The sequence below is a fragment of the Taudactylus pleione genome, unplaced genomic scaffold (assembly GCF_031769625.1).
Source record: "Taudactylus pleione unplaced genomic scaffold, aTauple2 ptg001091l, whole genome shotgun sequence".
Classification (NCBI taxonomy): Eukaryota; Metazoa; Chordata; class Amphibia; order Anura; family Myobatrachidae; genus Taudactylus; species Taudactylus pleione.
In genome coordinates this window covers 1,264,572-1,286,329 of record NW_028285492.1, presented here as the reverse complement: position 1 = coordinate 1,286,329, position 21,758 = coordinate 1,264,572, and the positions used below count along the sequence as shown (strand labels likewise).

At 42.3% G+C, this 21,758-nt stretch overlaps 1 protein-coding gene across 1 annotated transcript; it reads right to left on the bottom strand.

Moving 5' to 3' along the window:
• Positions 1 to 5,099: 5,099 nt before the first annotated feature.
• On the bottom strand, positions 5,100 to 8,656 carry HMX1 (H6 family homeobox 1). The gene is made up of 2 exons (XM_088461750.1): positions 7,889 to 8,656; positions 5,100 to 5,852 (listed from the first exon to the last, which is right to left on the bottom strand). Exons 1-2 carry the CDS (start codon positions 8,172 to 8,174, stop codon positions 5,299 to 5,301), a joined length of 840 nt encoding a protein of 279 aa, XP_088317876.1. The 5' UTR covers positions 8,175 to 8,656; the 3' UTR covers positions 5,100 to 5,298.
• Positions 8,657 to 21,758: the final 13,102 nt, after the last annotated feature.

Here is a 21,758-nt window from a genome sequence, read left to right as displayed (position 1 = left end):
CAGGCCATTCGCTGCGTCCTGGTCCTATGTGCATCTAGAATGAATAAACCTATATAATCCTGTTGCATATACCAATTACCTAATGGCTTATTCAAAACAAGCCATTTTGATCAGTTAGTCCATCAAGTAACTTAGTTTATTGTGTGTTACATGATGGAAAATAGTACAGCATTGGTTAATACAAAGATTAACTAATGGACAGCAAATAATCGCAACAGCTATCGTGTGTATGGGCCCTAATACTACTGCGAATGTTTCAGTATGGCTTACCTTGGGAGGCTATTATGCAAGGGGAATAAGCTGAATGCACCAAATATGGCTGACACCGTCATAGTACCCTAACCTTCATAAGGCATATTTGACTGACGCAACAGAGTGTATATATGGAACAAATTACTAATGTATAAATTAATACTTAAAACATTACTTAATATAGTTTTCTTTTTAATTTTGCATCTGTATTGTACATACGTAATGCTAAATTAAAAGCTCTAGAAACAGGAAAGAAGAGAGGGAAGGCAGAGAGAGGAGAGAGAGAGAGAGAGAGAGAGAGAGAGAGAGAGAGAGAGAGAGAGAGAGAGAGAGAGAGGTGGGGGGGATTGGAAGAGAGATGGGGATTGAAACAGAGGGCAAAATTTACTGAGCGCGGGTTCTAAACTCCCGACAGTTTGTTGGTGGTGTTGCTATTCGCAGATTTACTAATTGCCGCAAAACCGCTGTCAAAACACATTATAGAATAGAACAGGGCTAGGGCTAAAATTACTAGTCAGCGGTTTTGGTGTAATTTAGAAACCGCCGTCAAACCATCAGAGTTCAGAAGCCGCCATTTAGGAAATTTTGCCCAGAGTGTAAAAGAGAGAGGTGGATGTAGGAAGTAAGATAGAGAAGAAGGAGCAAGGAGGATAGAAAAAGAAAGAGAAAGACTTTTAGGGGGAGGGATAGAAAGAAAGAGAGAGAATGAGAAAGAATTAGAAAGGAAGAAAGCAGGATTTATATTGTTGGGTAAGTTGGTGCCCTGTAAGACTGACCTCTTTAGCATTGAATTGGGGGTGGTGCAATGCATCCTGCAAGCATAATAATGTAACTATATATCAGTCCAGGTGCAAAAACAACATTATATTTGTATGTGTCAGATATGTAACAAAGCTACAGGAAACTACAAGGGATGTATATTCGCACAGTGAATGCAGTTTTCATTTAAAATTTAATTTCTATAAATCATTAATGCAGAGGTTCCCAAACGTGGTCTCCAGGCACACCAACAGTTCAGGTTTTAGAGATATCCGTGGCTGAGCACAGGTGGGTAAATCAAATTGTCTGGGGTATTAATTAAGTCATGCATGTGGTCCAGCATGGATATCCTTAAAACCTGGACTGTTAGGGTGCCTTGAGGGCCGAGTTTGGGAACCTCTGCATTAATTACTACATTTTATAGGGTGTTGTTATAGGTGCACCACATAAACTGGATACACAGTTTAAGGCAAATAAACCAGCATAAGAGCCACACATATAGCATCAGAAATAAAGAGAACCAGTTCATTGAAAGAAGCAGGAACATTTTAACTTAATGTTGGATTTGCATAAATGCTGGGCCAGATTACACTGCATATTTATTATGGCTCTAGCCGTGCCACAGCGGCAATGGACACGCAAACCTATCTCAGCAAATGGGCAATGTTATTGCACAGTGGGGTGTAGATCAAAGTTTGTGGTGAGATCAAAAGCATATTCAGGCTGAGAAATTAGACTAAGCATCCTGAGACCATTCATGTGTGGTGTTGCTTCTCAGCCAAGGGAGTGGGCTCACTCAAAATGTTGCCTAAGAACACAGCCATGAATAAAGAATGGTACCAAAACATCCTCCAAGAGCAACTTCTCCCAACCATCCAAGAACAGTTTGGTGATGAACAATGCCTTTTCCAGCATGATGGAGCACCTTGCCATAAGGAAAAAGTGACAACTAAGTGGCTCGGGGAACAAAACATCGAAATTTTGGGTCCATGGCCAGGAAACTCCCCAGACCTTAATTATTTTATTTATTACAAGTTATTTATATAGCGCACACATATTCCACAGCGCTTTACAGAGAGAATATTTGTCCATCCACATCAGTCCCTGTCCTAGTGGAGCTTACAATCTATATCCCTATCACATGCGCACACACATACACACTAGGGTTAATTTGTGTTGGGAGCCATTATACTACCAGTATATTTTTGGAGTGTGGGAGGAACCCGGAGCACCCGGAGGAAACCCACGCAGGCACAGGGAGAATATACAAACTCGTGGTCTTGTGGTCAATCCTCAAGAGACGGGTGGACAAACAAAAACCCACAAATTCTGACAAACTCCAAGCCTTGATTAGGCAAGAATGGGCGTCCATCAGTCAGTATGTAGCCCAGAAGTTGATTGACAACATACCAGGGCGAATTGCAGAGGTCTTGAAAAAGATGGGTCAACACTGCAAATATTGACTCTTTGCATAAACTTAATGTCATTGTCAATAAAAGCCTTTGCCACTGATAAAATGCTTGTAATTAGACATCAGTATACCATAGTAACACCTGACAAAAAGGTCTAAAAACACTGAAGCAGCAAACTTTACCAATGCTTGTGTCATTCTCAAAACTTTTGGCCATGGCTGTAGATCCCCTAGTCACCCTAACCTTCTGCCTTAGGCTGTTTGGGTTGCAACATAGAAGGTCAATAAGGAATCATATTAATTTACAAATGTTAGACCTGTTAAACCTGAAGGAGAGCTGATCACTGCACATTGCTGCTGCAGACCTCATATGATGCATGTTACTGATATTACTTTATAGTGTGATAGGAAAATGAAAGCTCATTTACAGGATTTATGTAATGGGATTGGTGTGTTAAAAACAGGATAGCTGTGTGATATTTGCCATTGTAGGTTTAATTTATTGTATATAATAATAATAATAATAATAATAATAATAATAATAATAATAATAATAATAATAACTATTCCATTCTATATGTGTCATCAAGATTGATGGGAAAAAAATATTTTTAGTAATTTAATGGTCAAGTTCAACTCCAATAATAAAGACCACAAGTAGGCAATCTGTTACACACCAGATGTTTTAGAACTACAAGTGTCAGCATGCCATGCTCGGCCGTCAGGGTATGCTTGAACTTCAGCCCCTCATCTTGATAACCAAATCTATAGAGAAACATCTCTCTTATATAGACAAAAAGACCTACCACCCTTGCTGGAGCCCTTGGATACCCCAGTATAGAAACACAATGAAATGAAAGCAGGGCAGTGATGAAACATGTGATGTATAATAACCAGCAGAAGGGACCCCTCTGGCAGCCCCTCCCCACCTCCCATGCAGTATCTGCCACTGAGGCAGAGAACGTGGCTGTGGGAAATCAGGGTCTGCGGGCCACATAATCCCCGCTAAATCTCTTGTCACAGTACATGTTGCTGAGTTTTGTGACCTTACACAACCCAACAGAGCTCAGGAAATCCAACTGACCTGTAGCAAACCTGTAGAAAACCCTTAACTAGATGATCGTAGCACTGCGTCTTAACTGAACCGCAGCTGACAGCCCCCCCCAAAAAATAAAAAATAAAAAGAATAAAGAAAATACAATAATTAAAATAATAAAACATCCCTACACAGTACTAGCCATATTGTTATCATGTCGTGTCATTCACCCACAAACCAAAAAAGTATTAATGACACACACACACACACTCATATATAGAGGTACACACACGTACACACTCATATATAGAGGTACACACACACACTCATATATATATATATGATATTATATATGATATATTGATGTATATATATACATCAATCTATATACATGTTTGTATGTATATATATATATATATATATATATACACACACACATATATATGTATATATATAAACATATATATGTGTGTGTGTAAGTTTATATATACATATATATATATATATATATATATATATATATATATATATACATACACTCTCTCTCTGCTAGTACAATCAAGCCTCCACGAAGGTGATAATTCTGTCCTCCACCCTTCGGTGTAAAGCGGAATTATATTAGCCCTCATTAACCTCTGATGCCCGACAGGTCAGAGGGAATGTGAGTGACTCTGGCAGGTTGCAGCATTGCACAGCTGCAACTCGGTCACTGAACGCATGTTTGTTTCAATCCACCTCAGAAACCATTAAAAATAACTAATAATAATAATAATAGTAATAAATATTCAGAAAATAGACCCGCTGCACACTCACCTAACGTAACAGTATATCAGCGACTTCAGTGGTTTGATGCCTTCATTGTTTAAAGACGCGATTCGCAATTTTTTTTTATTTTAAATATCGAATTTACACAGTTAAAAAAAAAAAATCTTCCTTTATACTTTGATAATCATTTCCTTTGTATTATTTCTGTTGGGAAACTTTGCCATGACTGCGTACATTCGTCTATATTTTACTTTGTAGCAATACGGGACGCAATCCGGGTTCTCCAAAGTTTGCCCAAAGTCTATATGGATAGAAGTAGGTATTAATAATTATTTTTTATTATTATTAATTTCATTAAACATCTGTCGGTTTATGGGACTGCAAAATATTTCCTTTAGACTTACTAAATTTGAAAAATGGCTGCGATTAGAGAACCATCTGTCCAATGTGTTTGAACCTTCAGAAAGAACACAGACAGCAACAATCAATTTGGAAGGGAGACGTATATATATATATATATATATATATATATATATATATTATCTATCTACCTATATAAATGGTATGTCTTCTCTCCGTCAATAATGTTGTCTGATGTATAGCTCTGGGGTGAGTTAACATTGGATTTTAATGTGACAGTAAAAAACGAAATGACATCGATAGTGACTTTCCAAACCCCCCTTCAATCCCTCCTACTTCTATTTGATAGATAGAATTATGCTAAATTGCTATTAAAGCTGTCTTTTACCATAGGGGAAGATCTATCTGTGCAGCGCCAGGTAAGTGCAAATTTGCAAAAGCTGATTTATTTTTTTATTCCTCAAGGTAATAATGATTTTAACAATAGATTATAATTAAAAAAAAAACAAGAAAATAAAAGGAAAAACTACAAGTATGTCTTTGGAAGTACAAAAGAGAAAAGTTTAATTGCGACCTCTTTTTTTGCAGTCAACCCCAAGTCAACGTTATTGCACGTTTCAAATGTAAATGCATAAAATCAAGTAACGATGTAAGTAGCGATATGTAGTAAATACAAAATATTTGGAGTGAAAAAGTCCCATTTGCTTTATAGTTCTCAGACTAGCCCGGTCATCTGCGATCTTAAAAAGGGCACTGAGTTTGGGAAGGTGGCAAGGGGGTAGCTGACAGCACTGGAGAAGCCCACCAGAGGAGGGGAAAGGTGTGGCAGGCTGAAGCCCAGGGCACTGGTGGGAGAGTTCTCATGGTACAGAATAGGGACCCTTACTATCCTTTGGGTGGTGTGGGAGATGTTGGCAGCCTCCAGGTCAGCAGCCAGTTGCCTCTTCCATTTATTTCTCCGGTTCTGAAACCAGATTTTGACTTGTGTCTCTGTGAGGTGGAGGGAGGCCGCCAGCCCAGCTCTCTCAGAACTGCTGAGATACCTCTTCATGTCAAAGGTGGACTCCAGCTGGAAGACCTGGCTCCTGCTGAACACAGTGCGGGTCTTCTTCTTGCGGGAGGACTTCTGCTCTGAGTCCTGCTCAGCTTTCTGGTCCTCCTGGCATGGGAAGTCTTCTGCTCTGTCCTCTGAGCCTCCACTCAGCTTCCTGTGCGCCCTGCACTGGCTCACTGCGCTCTCAAGGATCTCAGGAGAGTCTCTGTCACTGGCTACATGGGGGAGAAGAAGACATTAGCCCACGCTCCACAGAAGCTTTAATTGCACATTTATCACTAGCTTTTTTACTTGTTTCTCCAGCAATAGCAATGTGTTCATCTCACTAGGGATCAATGGATCAATACCCCCATCATTTGCTGTGCAACATGGGCATCATCCATTCCTACAGGCTGCATTGCAGACAGGAAGGGAAGGGGTTACAGCAGCTCTACAGCTGTGGTGGAACTAAAAGTCACAGCAGGCCTTAGCAGGCAGAGAATGGCTGGGGTTTGTGGTACCACAAGAGGTGGTTTACATCCAAGTTTATCACACAATGTAGCAGATGAATAAATTCGTCTTTCTAGGACTGAAAAACTCAAGGAAATATATTGGGTCCTACTTACTGCTTCTAACTATCCATTAATATTAAAATGCAATGTGCCCAGAAGTGACTTTAGAATGTGTGCGTCCTGTTGAAATGTGTTAAATGTATTTACATGATTATATGAATTTAAAAATAAATAAATAAATAAATAAATAAATAGTATTGGTCATGGTTCTGGTAACTGTCTCCAGTTACATCATTTGCTATGGCTGCCGATTTTAAAGCCGTGACAGGTAGAAAGAAGGTGGAGCTTCTGTATACAGAGTCCCTGTGTTTTGTTGGGACAGGGGATCACAAGACAAAACTATTTTAATAAAACCGGGAAACATTACATTACGTCACAGAGGAATTTTACATTGATTGAGTTCAATAATATTGTGCAATATATATATTTTTTTATATATATATTTTTTCTGATCTGTCCCATGCAAGAGATTGGTACGAAATGCTATGTGGAGCTGGTAATCAGTCATTGACTCTAATATATTAGTCATATTTTATGTATACACCACCACACTTATATTATCGCTTAGTTGTCTAAATGGTGTAGTATGTATTTCTAAACCATATTTAATGCTTTTTATAATGATGTACGTCATATATCTGTAGCAGTGCTGCAAAATGAAAGTAAATAGCAATAATTTTATTAACAAATATAAAACAAGTAAAATTCAATCTAATAATATAGCGCAAATACCATATTTGTATGTATAGATGTACAAGCGCCTGAAAGTGCTCTGGCTTTTACAGATATATGAATGAGACGGATTGCTCCACATGGAATAATTAATTCCTTTTACATGGTCTCCAATACATATGAATCATATGTTACTATGTTATTACATTTGATATTTTCTATATTTACAATGGAATAGGCCTCAAACTTCCTATACATATTCAGCATACTAAAAAGACAATAGAATCTGCAGGATGATAAATACTGATTGTCTACAACGACAAATATGTAGTTCATATAAAAAAAGGCCTTTGTAATCACATGTCAAACCGATTACCCTCCTTTAAGACTACTTATTCTTTATCTGTCAAACAATATGTATCTCTTGATTAGATAGATGAGAACAAGCTCTTTAAAGACTATTCACCAATTCTGCTTACTTTCCAAAGAGCTAGGAAAATACAAATACGCAGCGGCCCCGGATCTACCATCCTGTGTACCAGAGCATGCTTTTAATGTGTGTACTGAGACCAAGGCATCAGTAATGTAAAAATAACTCTTCTACTGGGCCCACATCACAGAGCCGTCTAATATGGCTTCCAGGCCAGTGTCAGTAGGGTTAAATCAGACATACAGGTATAGACCTACATATTACAGGGGGAGTCATTCTATTTCTTACTGATAAAAAATGACCTGAAAGTTTATATTGTATAAGAGTAATCGCTTGTTAATTGATTGCTATGATAAATACATTGTAACTGCTCTCTAATCTGCAACAGATACATTGTAAATATTATTATTATTATTATTAATATTATTATTATTATTATTATTATTATTATTATTATTATCTCTAGCACCATATGGTGCACTCAGCATGATTTATAACATGGCTTCCTAATAGAGAGCCATGAAAGATTCATAGGAAGTGGTCGATGTGCCATAATAAATAATATTTACAAGAAGGAGTAAAGGCTTCAGACACTCACTTTCCGGGCTTGTGCATCCTATGTAAGTGGCCTGCGCTCTCTTATACCACTCCATGGTGTTTTCTCTGAGTGGGTAGCTTCCGTGGGAGCTGTAGTTATAGGGGGAGACCTGACAGCAAACCGAGTGGAAATGGCCGCCGGCTAGCCCACTTTCTTGCACAGTGGCCCCATCCTCCGGGCCAGCTCTCTTCTTCTCTTTAGTCTCGGTCCCCAGTAAATTCTCGATGAAGAAGGACGACACCTTGGCCGGGGGAGAGCTCTGGTTCTCCGTGGAGTCATCAGGCATTTTGGCAGTCCCCCCCTCCAGTGACGCAGGCAGTGGAAGAGATGGTACGCCGTGCGCTTTTGGATGGTGCGCCGTGCTGAGCGCACACTCCAGTGAGCCACCTTCTGCTCGGTCTATGGGAAGAGAGCCTCTTCTGTGAGAGTGCAGCCTGCTCTCCCAGCAATCATGTCACATTGCTGCATGGAGAGGAAGAGACCCGGCAATCGCTGCTCTCTCATGCACACACACAGGGACCCATAAAAAAACAGACGATAATAATGAAATAAAAATGTCATGCGACTTAAACGCTTTCTCTTTGCAGGATTCTCCGATTGGGCGAGCAGTGATCAGCAAATTGGATTATTCAGAGGAAAATAAGGAGAATTACTCTCGATGAGTTCACTTCTCTGCTTAGTAGTGTGTGTGCCTGGGGGCCCTAGAAGTGCCTTGTCAGTCAGGAGCTTTATTTAGGTCAATTAGGGAAGCAAATCAAACTGCAGGAGAGAGGAAGGCAAATGCTGGAATTCCCAGGAGTGGAGGGAGGGAGGGGAGTTAAAGGGCTGGAGAGGAAAAGAGGAGGAGATGGAGTGGAGCAAGGGGGTGAGGTTAAAGGACAAGAGAGAGAAAGAGAGAGAGAGAGGAGGGGGGGTAGTGGGGGAGAGACAGACAGTCAGTAGGTGTGTGATAGAAGAAAGTGAAGATGATGCGGCCAGAATATAGAAAAGACAATGGAGCAGGTGAATGGAATAAATAATAATTAGGGCTAGAGTAATAATAGGGGATAACCATGAGGGAGATCTCCTGCATGTTGTACAGCTCCATCCCTACTACTTATTATTGGCAGACCCGGCCACAATTATCTCTATATACATGAAAGTGCTGAAAAATAAATACAAATAAAATAATAATAATATTAATAATAATAATAATAATAATAATAATAATAATAATAATAATCATAATATACATTTGTTAACTATTAGTGCAGCGACTCTGGTGGCCTCTTAAGTGTTGTAGCAAAGGGCACGGACCAAGTAACCCTGGTACAGTCACCCTGCCCTCCTCCTTGTCCGGGTCTCTAGAAAATGACTGCCCTGCTCCCCATGTCCATCAAGTCCTCTTTTATCTGCAACGCTGTATTGCAGAGCCAACAGCCTGGCAGGTGTAAGAAATGTGTTACAATATATTACTTATATATACACACACACTTGTGTGTGTGTGTATAATATATATATATATATATATATATACTGTATGTGTATGTATCTGTAGTGGTTCTCCTCGGTATGCCTGTGCAGCACCCCCGGTGCCCCGGGCACGGCACAGCCTGTCAGCCTCTCCCCAGCAGTGTTGCTCTGTGCCAGCCCAGTCATTTTCACAGCCTCATCCTAAGGCTTGTGCACATCTATTGAACTGAGTGAGTGCTGTCCAGTCTAGCAGAAATCCAATCGCTTTTGACATTAATGTTACACACTCCAATGGCTTTTATACGTTATGTAAAGATGTCAGTCAGTGGCTTTTTTGTCTCTTGTTTAAGTTTAAGCTGTTGGTTCTAAGTTGATTTACTCCTCCCGTGTCAGCCCATTGCCTGGAAAGCTGCTATTTATCAGGGCTGTATTAATCTTTCATTCTCTGGGATAGGTGGGAGCAATTTTAAAAGAGACAAGTGGGACGTGGAATGAGACCCTCTGAGCATGTAAGTAGCCTCCACCCTCACATGTGTGTGACCCCCCCCCCCCCCCCCCCAGAATGCCATCTGTATGCATGATGTGCTTTATTACAAGATGTTGGTCTTATTATGAGTACCGCAGCCCCCTGTAGCTGACACATCAACCAAATATCCATTATTAATTGGACCCGAAATACACAGGAGCAAAGCCGAGGTAGCAGCAGCTTTATTATGCTAAGATGTAGCTAGTAAATATTTCAGGCTGAGCTGGGAACATGCTTGTAGCTGTTTTAAAACTTGTTTTGTCTTTAAAGAGCAGCAAGTTAGAAATTGCTACATAATATCGGAGAGAGGAACCCGGAGAGTCAGGATGTGTAACCCATTAGATAGATAAGAAATAAGGATGAGTTATACCTCAGTGGGGGAACCTGACGGGACAGATTCAATATAATGACACCTTATCGTGATATATATATATAGTATAAAGAGCAATCATAGCACAATGAGCAATACAAAACTAAGTCACGTGTAATTTTTGTTGAATAACAATAAACTTAACAATAAAATAAATAGTTAAATGTAGATGTCTATATATTTCAGCTAGACACACACACTACACACATACACACACTACATATATATATATATATATATATACAGAGAGAGAGATCTAATATCTATCTATCTATCTATCTATCTATCTATCTATCTATCTATCTATCTATCTATCTCTCTATCTCATATCTATCAATCTCTCTCATATCTATCTATCTATCTATCTATCTATCTATCTATCTATCTATCTATCTATCTATCTATCTATCTCATATCTATCTATCTATCTATCTATCTATCTATCTATCTATCTATCTATCTATCTATCTATCTATCTATCTCATATTACTCTATCCATCTATCTCTCTCATATCTATCTATCTATCTATCTATCTATCTATCTATCTATCTATCTATCTATCTATCTATCTATCTATCTATCTATCTATCTATCTATCTATCTATCTACAGATGAGCAATGCTAAGCACGCAGTTAGCAGTCACCTAGCAGGATTGGGGTCATGTCATGGCTATAATAATATCACATACTTGTATTAATGGGCTCATATTTGCAATGGAAAACAAAACGATGCACGTTAAACACAGACAGCAATTTGCAGGAGATAAATATCTATACAAAGAACAGGGGGATCTATTAGCTTCGGGCTAAACCCATCCACGCTGTGATCCATCACATTCCCTGCAGCAATGCTGAGCAATGGTAAGCGGTACCGGGGTAATGGGTTACAGGTGCATTTGCAAATGATGATGAATTTTCTATCGTTTTCACGTAAACATCTGAGAAGAGAAAGAAGACAGAGGTCTCCTTATTGCTGGGAAAATGAATGTAGTGTTCATATGACCTCTCGCTGATATGGGGGGGGGGGGGGGGGGGGGGTTGGAAAATGATGTTGCCTATGTACAATTACTGTACCTAGTGTAAGCAATGTGCTATTCCTGTGACACTACTCTCATCATCCTTTGGCCCATCCTATAGCTGCTGGGACTTCTAGTTCCCCAGCAGCCAGTGTGTGAGTGTGAGAGAGAGAGGTAAGTGGTTATGAGTCTGTTTTAACGTTAATTATAACAGACTAATCACTTAATGGGAGTCTGTCAGTATGACCCAAACTTAGATTTTCCCTACATATAATATATTTATAATGTTTCGGGATAGTGGTATACACTGTACTTCAGCACATGAGGGATCAATGACTTGTGTCTACAGAGAGTGAGATGTTCAAGAGACAGACCATTAGCTCAGTGTTCCCATGTGCTCCGGACTGGGGTCTATGGCAGGGTTTACACTGGGCCGGAGGATAGATAGATAGATAGATAGATAGATAGATAGATAGATAGATAGATGGATAGATAGATATGAGATAGATAGATATTTATGACAACTAGACTCCTCTCTCACAAATAATCAAAATAATCATCATTAACATAATAATAATAATAATAATAATAATAATATTTGATTATTATTAGCAAAACAATAATATTAATATCCTACTATAGATGTGAACACAGAATACAAATGCACTTTGAAAAGTGCTGGTCCATATAGGCTGTTTCTTGGCTAACAACCCCCCCCCCCTCTCTCTCTCTCTCTCTCTCTCTCTCTCTCTCTCTCTCTCTCTCTCTCATTAAAGAGGTTTAAGCCATCTAAGAATGGTGTAAATCAATGGGACCATATTCTGAAAATCTTAATTTTTCAGAGTCTGGTACATAGGGGTCAGACCGTAGTACCCATTGGCAATAATGAGGACTGTGGTCTGCAATGTAAATCTCCTGCATTAGGCTGGTAATACATAGCAGGAATACAGGAAATCCTGCAGATACTGCTGTCTCTTCATCATTTTATATAAAATGGGCTTGATAAATAGGTTCCTTGGTCTCTCTCCCTCTTTATTTATATAGTGCCAACAAATTACTCAGAATGCATTTTTTAAGCAGTAGCCAACTAACGTGAGCATGTCTTTGGGAACCCGAACAAACAACGCAAACACGAAGAGAACATACAAACTCCACAAAGAGAGAACATTGTTGGGAATCAAACTCACGACCCCAGTGCAGTGAGGCAGCTATGCTAGCCCCTGTGCATAGCTGTGACCAGATAAGCCTTTTCCATTAACTAATAAACATATATTTTAGCTTGTTTTATGAATTTGCACTCACCTGCAACAGTTGTATAGGATTGCAGCAATTTAGTAAAAGTATTTTACTCTTTTTAAACATGTGTATTTTACTGCATCACATCTGCAATTCTTTTATAATGTCTAAGAAGGAGCTTTATACAGATTGAGTTTTGGCCTAAGCCTGCTCCCATTGTTATTCCCAAAACAATTCCTTGTCCTCTTCCACAGCTCTGTCCTGTTTCCTCACTGGAACACTCCCCCGCCCCATACCCTTAGGAGCCCATTTATTAATGATCGCATTTTGCAATGCGATCAGGGCATCCAGTACCGCCCATGATCTCATTGCAAAATGCGATCATAGTGGCTGAATGTATGTACCGGCACATGCAGGGAGATGGGCTCCAAAAGGAGCACGTCCCTGTGATGTGGCCCAAGTGCATGTAGGGCTGCTGCGCAGTCCGCGGACTGCACATGAGCGGTGCCCATTGCCGGCGGAGGGATCTGGGAGATCCCTCCGCCGGCTGACATGCGGTAGGTTGCCTATAGACTACAGCGGCTAACGCTATCTTCAGATGGCGTTAGCTGCTGGGGCCAAAATCGTGAATGTCCCGATATTGATATATTTGGCAGCATCGCATCCCCCATAGAAACCTATGGGGGAGGCGCCTGCCAGCGGCAATGGAGGGATCGCAGCAGGTATCTGAGATACCTGCTGCGGTCCCTCCTTCATACATCCGGGGGATACTTAGTATTTGAGGTAAACCCCCGAAAACAGGTGTTTTCGGGGAATTTACCTCAAATTAAATTTGATGAATGGTCCCCAGACAATGTATTTATGGGTTCAAAGAATTCCAGTAATATAATAACAAGGAGCCACTAATGAGGAAATGAAAGCTATTTTTAATACTTAGCTTCAGTGATGATCACTAGATTAATCGATGTAGCCTGGAAAACTGCTATAAGGGAGACTGAAATCTGCACTGTGATCCTGATGTTCAGTCCAAAATGAGGCCCCAAACAGTGTAATTTGCAGCGATGCAGTATCAAAAATACAGGAACACATACACATACATTCTGAAATAGCTGTTATCAAAAGTTACAAGAAGCTGACAAATTTCACTAGTCAGCCTAAAAATGTTTTAAATCAGGAGTAGGCAACCTGTGCCCCCCCTAGGTGTTGGGGAAATACCCATCCCAGCATGCTCTGTCATAGTGACAGGTCATGCAGTGATGTGCCACTCCACAGCAGCAGGAGAGCCACAGGTTACCTCACCATAGAATGTGCTGCTGAATGATGCCTTGATCATTACATTATCTTTTTTCATTCTATGTGACTTGACTGTATATTGCAGCATGTCTGTGTGCCTGCAAATATGATACCTCTGTACAGGAGGCTTGCTGCACCAGTGGCAAATGCAGGATTTCTAGAGGGGGGTTTCCAAATGCTTGATTTTAGAGTGCGTGTGGCCTGTCCACGAAGAAGGCATAGTGTGTCATAATTCCAGCATATACAGGACCAGTGATCACAGAAAGCCATTAGATGCAGCAGCAGGTCCATCCTGCCTGAGCTGAATGTTTTTATGTCAGATGTGGGCACAATTCCGGAGCATTGGAGCAAGTCCGGGAGTCTGGGGTAGCGGCAGAAGAACCTAGCACTGCCCTGGACCAATATGTACATCTCGGTCTCCTTATGTACTGGATAGTGTATTATTATACAGTATTAATAATTAGCCCTATAGACGGTCTATAGCAGTGCACCCCTAACAGTGCATGTTTTCCGCATCTTCTAGTTGGTGCACAGGTATATTTATTACTGGCTGACACATTTTAAAGATCCACAGGTGGTGCTAATTATTTCGTTTATGATACTGAGAACAACATGCAACACTAATAACATTCTATTATATTAGTATTTCTATTGTGGTCATGGTGTTAGCTGGGGAGGGGGGTTTCCAGGCAGATGGAAACCCCCCTGGGTTTGCCTATGTGCACGCTGCTCTTTTCCCATTCAGCTGTTATGCTTACCCCGCCATATCAGCTAGACCAGGGACGTCTCTATCTCACTAAAAAGACACATGTTACAAATTATACACAGGTAACATTTTAAATTGAAACTAAAATATAGAATATTTCCTAATAGATATACACGTTCTGCAGATAGACACATTGGAGTTGCAGGTAAAGCGGTGCAATTGCGGCTACTTTCCATGATTGGAGATCTCCGCCTATATTCAGCGCCATATGCACTTATGCATCCACACCGCCACCATCCATCCAGATGTAAAGGTAGCTGCCATCTGTGCATACGCTGACCTCTGCATAGCGGCCTTCTGTCTCCATGCGCAGGACACAGACTTATCCTAGGTGCAAATTCCCAATTTCCATCCATTTCCACCCACTCAGCCAAAACTGGAGATACTGTACAACTGGGGTCTGAGTCACAGGAAAATGCTCTAAGTTGTGTGTGTGCAGACCCTGGCACCTGTGCAGTTTGCTACAAACCATCAGATCCATATGCAGACGGACTTGTGTGCCACTATTTATTTATTATCAGTTATTTATATAGTGCATAATGGTTCTGCAGTGCTTTACAGAGAGTATTTGGTTATTCATCAGCCCCTGGCCTGGTGCAGCTTACAATCTATATTCCCTATCACACACACACACATATACGTTAGGGTTAATTGTTTGTCAGAATCCAAATTAAACACTTTATTTTTTGGATTTTTGGAGGAAGCCAGAGCACCTGGAGGAAACCCATGGAAACATGAGTCTCACATACAAACTCCACACAGTTAGTGGTTTAATGGAAACCAAACACAAGACCTCAGTGCTGTTTGGTGTAATGCTAAACACTACACCAACCATGCTATCCATTATGAATCAGACCCATTAAATATATCATGCCTGCACACTAGACTACTTTGTTCCTTCAGGCATTCTACGTGTAGGGTTGGGTATGGGATCCCGGCTGTCAGGATGTCGCCGGTCAGAATACCGACAGAGGCATCCCGATAGTCAGAATCCCAACACTATTAGGTAAGTATCCTACCACTAACCCCTACTCCTAACCCTCCCTCCTCGGTGCCTGAACCTAACCTGCCCCCTAGTGCCTAAACCTAACCTCCCCCTCCCCGCATCATAAACCTAACCCTCCCCCTTTAGTGCCTAACTCCAATGGGGCCCATCCATCAGCGATGGATTGCAGTGATCCCGCGATGCTGCAACCCGGCATAGCGTTATTGCAGAAATCCAACATATTGGATTTTCCCAATTTGACTATCGCGATCAAAAAATTATCGCGATCGTCAAATAAGGGATATTTAACATGTAATATTTCAGCGATCCTGCGACAGACCGCTGAACATCGATGTTGGCCGGCTGGCATTTCCACCCGGCAGATCGGCATTTCTGATCGCGTCGCAGGATCGTGGAAATACCTGTCAGATGTATGAGCACCTTAATTCTCCCCCTAGTACCTAAGCTTAACACCTAACCCTAACCCCTAACCCTCCTCCTAGTGCCTAACCCTAACCCCTAACAGTAAATCTAACCACCCCCTAACTTACCTTACCTTCGGGATGCCGGCGGTTGGGATTCTGGAGCCGGGATGCTGACTACATACCCTTATGTATACTGCTATACTGGATATGATGCAGTGAAGCTCTGACACTGATTGACAGGCCTGCAGACAATTAGCAATGAAGCTGGCTTCAGAATGCCGTCACCTCCTTCAGCGAGGAATGATTTCAGGTAGGTGAACATTCCTTCTCACAGCCCCAATGCCTCAATCCCACTATGCGTCGCAGCCACCCAGGTGAGAACCACTTCTATAGAGCATATATATGTACTTTATAGACACATTTAAATAAAATAGTTTGCATTTATCGCTGACTCAAGCAAGGTACATACATAAATGATGTGCCGACCCAGCTACAAGGCAATACAATGTAACTATATATCACATTGCCTTACACACCTTGGCGTCGTCCCATCTGATGTGTAGCATATGCGATGATCGCAAGATCGGCTAATATATAGTGTATACCCAGCTTTAGTTTTCTTTCTAAATTAGATGAAATGCTCAGGGAATTTTCTGTGTGATCTAGAGTGCCATCTACTGGACAGAATATGCAGAACACTCCAAATGTTTCTCTCCTGGTTTAACAGCCAGTAACTTTGAAATATGAAACCTTCACCCTGGGCTACACTGCTCACATGTTGTTATTCTCTCTTCTATTTGCCATTGCAGTACTTTATTCTGACCACATTTATTAGTAATCAAAGTTTTAGTCCCGATAATCAGAATTTCTTGTTGCTGTTATTTGTGGGAATTAGGGATTTTTTACTACCCGGATCTATTAAAAATCACATCCTGGGACAGGGGCTCTGTCAGACACCTGCGTTGTGTAAAGTAAAGTGATCGTAGCAGTGATCACTTTATGCTGCAGATCCTACTGCAAATGTGCGTTCTACAGACAGCGCAAGCGAGCTTGTTTATTATTGCGGTGGGTTCCGGAGAAATGCTTTCCTGGTAAAATATACGATAAATAGCCTATAGGCAGCGGGGACAAGTGAAGCATTCCAGAGCTTGGGAAATCTCACATTATAGCAGCCCCCTTAGAAAACTATGGGGGCCGCTATTGCGATCGGAAACAGGGGAACCGCAGAAGATATCTCTGTCATACATCCTTGGGGCAAGCCCGGCACTACCATTAGGCAGCTGCCTAGGGGCGCCGGCCATTGGAGGGCGCCACTTGCTGCCCTGTGTAGTTAGTGACACAGACAGTGTATGGCCAGCTCCTGTGGAAATTCCGAGCCCACGGCACTTGTAAAGCCAGCCGCGGCCACCGCTATGTTATCCAGGCATTACTAATGTCCCAGCCCAGCTGCCCCTGTAGTGCCCAAGCGGCGACCCGGCGGTTGTGGCACTTGGAAAGCCGGCCGCAGCCACCACGCTATGTAAGGGACTGAGATAGACAGTGTAACTGCAGCAGCGTCAGTGCTGTGCAGCACACACCAGCTGGCCCCTCCAGCCACAGCGTCAGGCGGCGGGTTCAAGGCAGGCAGGTTGCCTGCCTGCTTTGTCATAAGTTGGGCGTCAGCGCTGCCACTGACATAACGTGTTACGTGCAGCCCAGCTGCAGCGCTTGCCAGCCAATCGCCCTCCCCCTAGTTCTTCTGTGTACTTTCCCTTTTGCTCCTCCTCTGAGGAGCAGGGAAAGGAATCAGGATGCTGCCCGGGCAGAGAGCTGTCCTTTTGTAATGTAATCATCAATCATGACAATATTTATGTAATATATTTATATATTTAATATTTTATTGACAAGCTATGTATGTTGTGTATATGTGTCGGTAAGTGTATTGGCGCTGTAGGCAGTATATTATACACTTACTGACACACAACACAATAACATACATTGTTTGTTTTATATATACTGTATAATAACCTGTAGTGTCCCCCTCCACATTTTCACTTGAGGGGCTAAGGGGTCTATTTACTAAGCTTTGTTAGGAGATAACATGAACCGTGATATATAGGTACCAGACAATCAGCTCCTAACTGCCATTTTTCAAACACGTGAGATGACAGTTAGGAGCTGATTGGCTGGTACCTTATCACCGTTCACTTTATCTCCTAACAAAGCTTAGTAAATAGACCCCTAAAAGAATACTGGGAGGGGCCGCAGGCATAAGCCTTGCAGACAGGCAGAAGCCTTGCACTGGCCCTGCCTTGAGTATACTTACATTTTGCGGTTAACCCCCAAGACATTTATTATCTATCATACGAATGTGTGATACTCACATAGGTGTATGTGTACCTGCACATTCTGCACATTATTTTATTGCGTTGGGCGGGTGATGTAGTCCTGATGCCACCTGGCTAGTAAGATGGCAGCTTTCACTTGCAGACCCCGTTAGATAACACTTTACTAATGTATTTCCTACACAGATGCAGCGGTCGGTACGGGTCTCCTGGGTCTCATGACCTGTTCTCTGAGCCAGTTCAAATTCGGTCCAACGACCTGAAGCTTGTTCGCAATTTACTCAAGGTTTTAGGGATTGGTTTGTTTGCAGTTTATCCTATTTTTCTCAGTTCCTACATTTCTTCTGGGGTTGATTTTAAAAGGGCAACTGGAAGTCTAACACATTCCTCTCCATGGGGTATATTAAGGGGCGCAGAGAGCCGCAGCGGGCCCAGGTACAGAGGGGGCGTGGCCTAATCGCTAGAGGCGTGGCCACGCCCCCTCAAGCCAAAAACAAAAAAAAATGTTTTGCAGCGCTGGGGACGCTGTAAGCCCCTCAGCCCGGCGCAAAGCCACGGGGGCTTGATCAGTGTGATCGCTCTCCCCCCCCCAGGCATAGGAGACTGACGTGGCTGCTGCTCAGCAGCCACGAGCAGTCTCCCACTGCAGCTCAGCACACGCTGTGTGCTGGGCTGCTGGGAGAGAGAAGGTAGGGGGAGTGGCGCCGGACCCGGGCCCCGCCGGGCCCCTCAGGAAGCCCGGGCCCGGGGAATCTGTACCCGCCCCCCCCACTCTCGCCGCCCCTGGGTATATTTACTATAGTGCAGGGTTTTTAGAAGTAGAGTTGTTGCCCATAGTAACCAATCAGTTTCTAGTTATTGGGGTAGATGTATGAAGCCCAGAAACGGTATCAGCGCACGTTATGTGCGCTGATACCGCTTCTCCCCGATGTTTGATCGGGGTCTGGGCGGTAAATGACAGGGGTGCTATGCACCCGTCATTATCGGCGCTGCTATCTACAAGATAGCAGCGCTGATAGCCTGGGCTATGTACGAACGGTCAGATCGTCTGACCGTTCGGCTGGCTGTAGCTGTCGTTATCGACAGCTACAGCCTGGCGCTAGCCTATCCCCACAGCAGGGACAGTGCTGTCCCTGCTACGGCGGCTACCAGCTCCACGTGGGGATCTCGCGATACTTGCGAGATCCCGCGCATGCTCAGTGGAGCCGGCCGGGACAGACACACAGCGCATCAGCACTAGGCTGATGCGCTGCTGTCTCTAGCGGGTAGCGCCGGAGGGGGAGTTAACGCTCCCCCTCTCCGGCCGATGAGATGTTTATACATCTCATCGATAGTGCTTCCTGCTTCGCCTCGGCAAAGAGGCGAAGCGGGAAGCGTTATAGCGGCACGCTAAGTGCCGCTATAATACATCTACCCCATTATCTCCTAGAAGGTGCTAGATAAATGATAAGTAGAATCTGATTGGTTGCTATGGGCAACAACTCCACTTCTAAAAACCTGCACTCTAGTAAATATATCCCCATGTATGTGTAAGGCATTCATGAATCTGTGTGGCGAAAGTTCAACAAATATCTTATACATATGTTGAGCACATTCAATGTCCGTCTGCATCTACTGTATAACAAGCCTGTAATGTCCGCTACTTCCAGGCTGTATGCGTACTGGCCTCTGGTTTGTGCAGCAATAAAGGGGCAACTCTTCCCACATTTGGATAAAACTCCAGATACGCAGGACAGAGGAAATGCCCCCTCAAATCCAAACTAGTCCACATAAATCAGGTTAGTAGGGAGGAATCATTATTATTATTATTATTATTACTACCATTAACATTTATTCCTATAGCACAAACATACCCTGCATCAAACAAAGGGCTCTATTCAGCAAGCAAAATGTTACTGAAGTAATACGGTAACGAACATTTCCGAATGATTGAAGTTTCCCAGCCATGTAGGAAAGGGTTAACAGCGATTATTTTCTCCATTAATGCCTGACAACATCGCACTGCAGAGAGAAGGCCAGTGCTCTCTACTGCACATAACGCTTTGTGCTATTCAGGCATTATACCAGGAAAATCCTTATCTCTGCCGAAAACCGCAGGGACAAATGGCTCTCGTCCAATCAGTCCCTGCAGCTATTTGCAGCTCCGCCCACTTTCCATACACTCTCCTTTGTAAATGTGCATGTATATATATATATATATATATATATATATAGTGTATATATTTATATGTATACTACAAAAATAGCCCTTCACAGTGCTTGTCTGCCTTGCATGCATAATGCTCCCTCCACAATATGCTCCTCCGTGCAAACTCCACCTGGGAGACAGAAGAGTGTGTTGGGGAGGGGGTAATATGAATTCAAGGCTGATAAGTTCCATGGATATAGCCAATGATGCATGGGGATCTGTGACCACTTACTGCACATGGATGGGTATATTACATGGCCTTTGTTGTTTGGCTGATATGCATTACTCTGGCTGTTACACTGCTATGTTGATCGTTGATCCCTATATGCTTTGACCTACTGTTATCAATCCTAATGGAATTGCCTATATTCCCAGTGGATTTCTAATGCTTTATGTATTACCATATAAAAGTATTTTTTATATATATACATTTTGACAAAAAGGATCTGCTGGCTTTATGTTTTACTTATATATATATATATATATATAGTGCGAGGGGATGAGGCATGCACAGCTCGGGAAATGTTTTCGGGGACTTTGCAGGGACAGCCTGTTATTGTAACTGCTGTCCCTGTGTAGTTATTTTCCTGTATAGTGGGGAGAAAACTCTGGAGGAAATGAAAATAATCGTGTCAATGTTGGCCTAAAATATTTGCGTAAATGTCGACATTATTGCTGAATAGACCCTTAACATTAATAAAACAAGACTGGGTAGTAGCAGATGGACTGGCTACCGTAATCAAAACGAATGTGCCCAGCTGGATATCATTGTGATGTCTGGTAAAAATTAGCGATGGATTAAAAATGATATAAAATCCAGACACAGAGAAAATCTTTGCGTATGTACATACTGTGTATTAGCACTGACCTGCACATTCCTGTAAGGCCGGGTACACACTACTACAATATCTGCACAATTTGTCTTTTCCAGGCAAATTGAAATGACAAATGGTGCATATGGTGATGCGTGTATGCACAATTGTGCGCTCCTGCAGGAGATATTGGACCTAATTCGCTTGCTGCAAACGATCGCTCTGAATGAGGGCAGCCACTTACTTTTTTAAGTGCCGCCTTCTGGTCTATCGCTAGGCTGTGGGTTAGCGACCGACCAGGGTGATGGTCGCGATGGTCATCACCATCGCGACCATCAGGGCTTATGACCAGACCCTAAGGTTGGGTCTGGGCTCTCGTAAGCCCCAGGGAACTTCCTGCTCTGTTTGAGCAGGAAGTTCCCCACTGACATCATCAATGATGGCAGTGGGGCCGCCCCCAAACGGCAAGCGTTCCG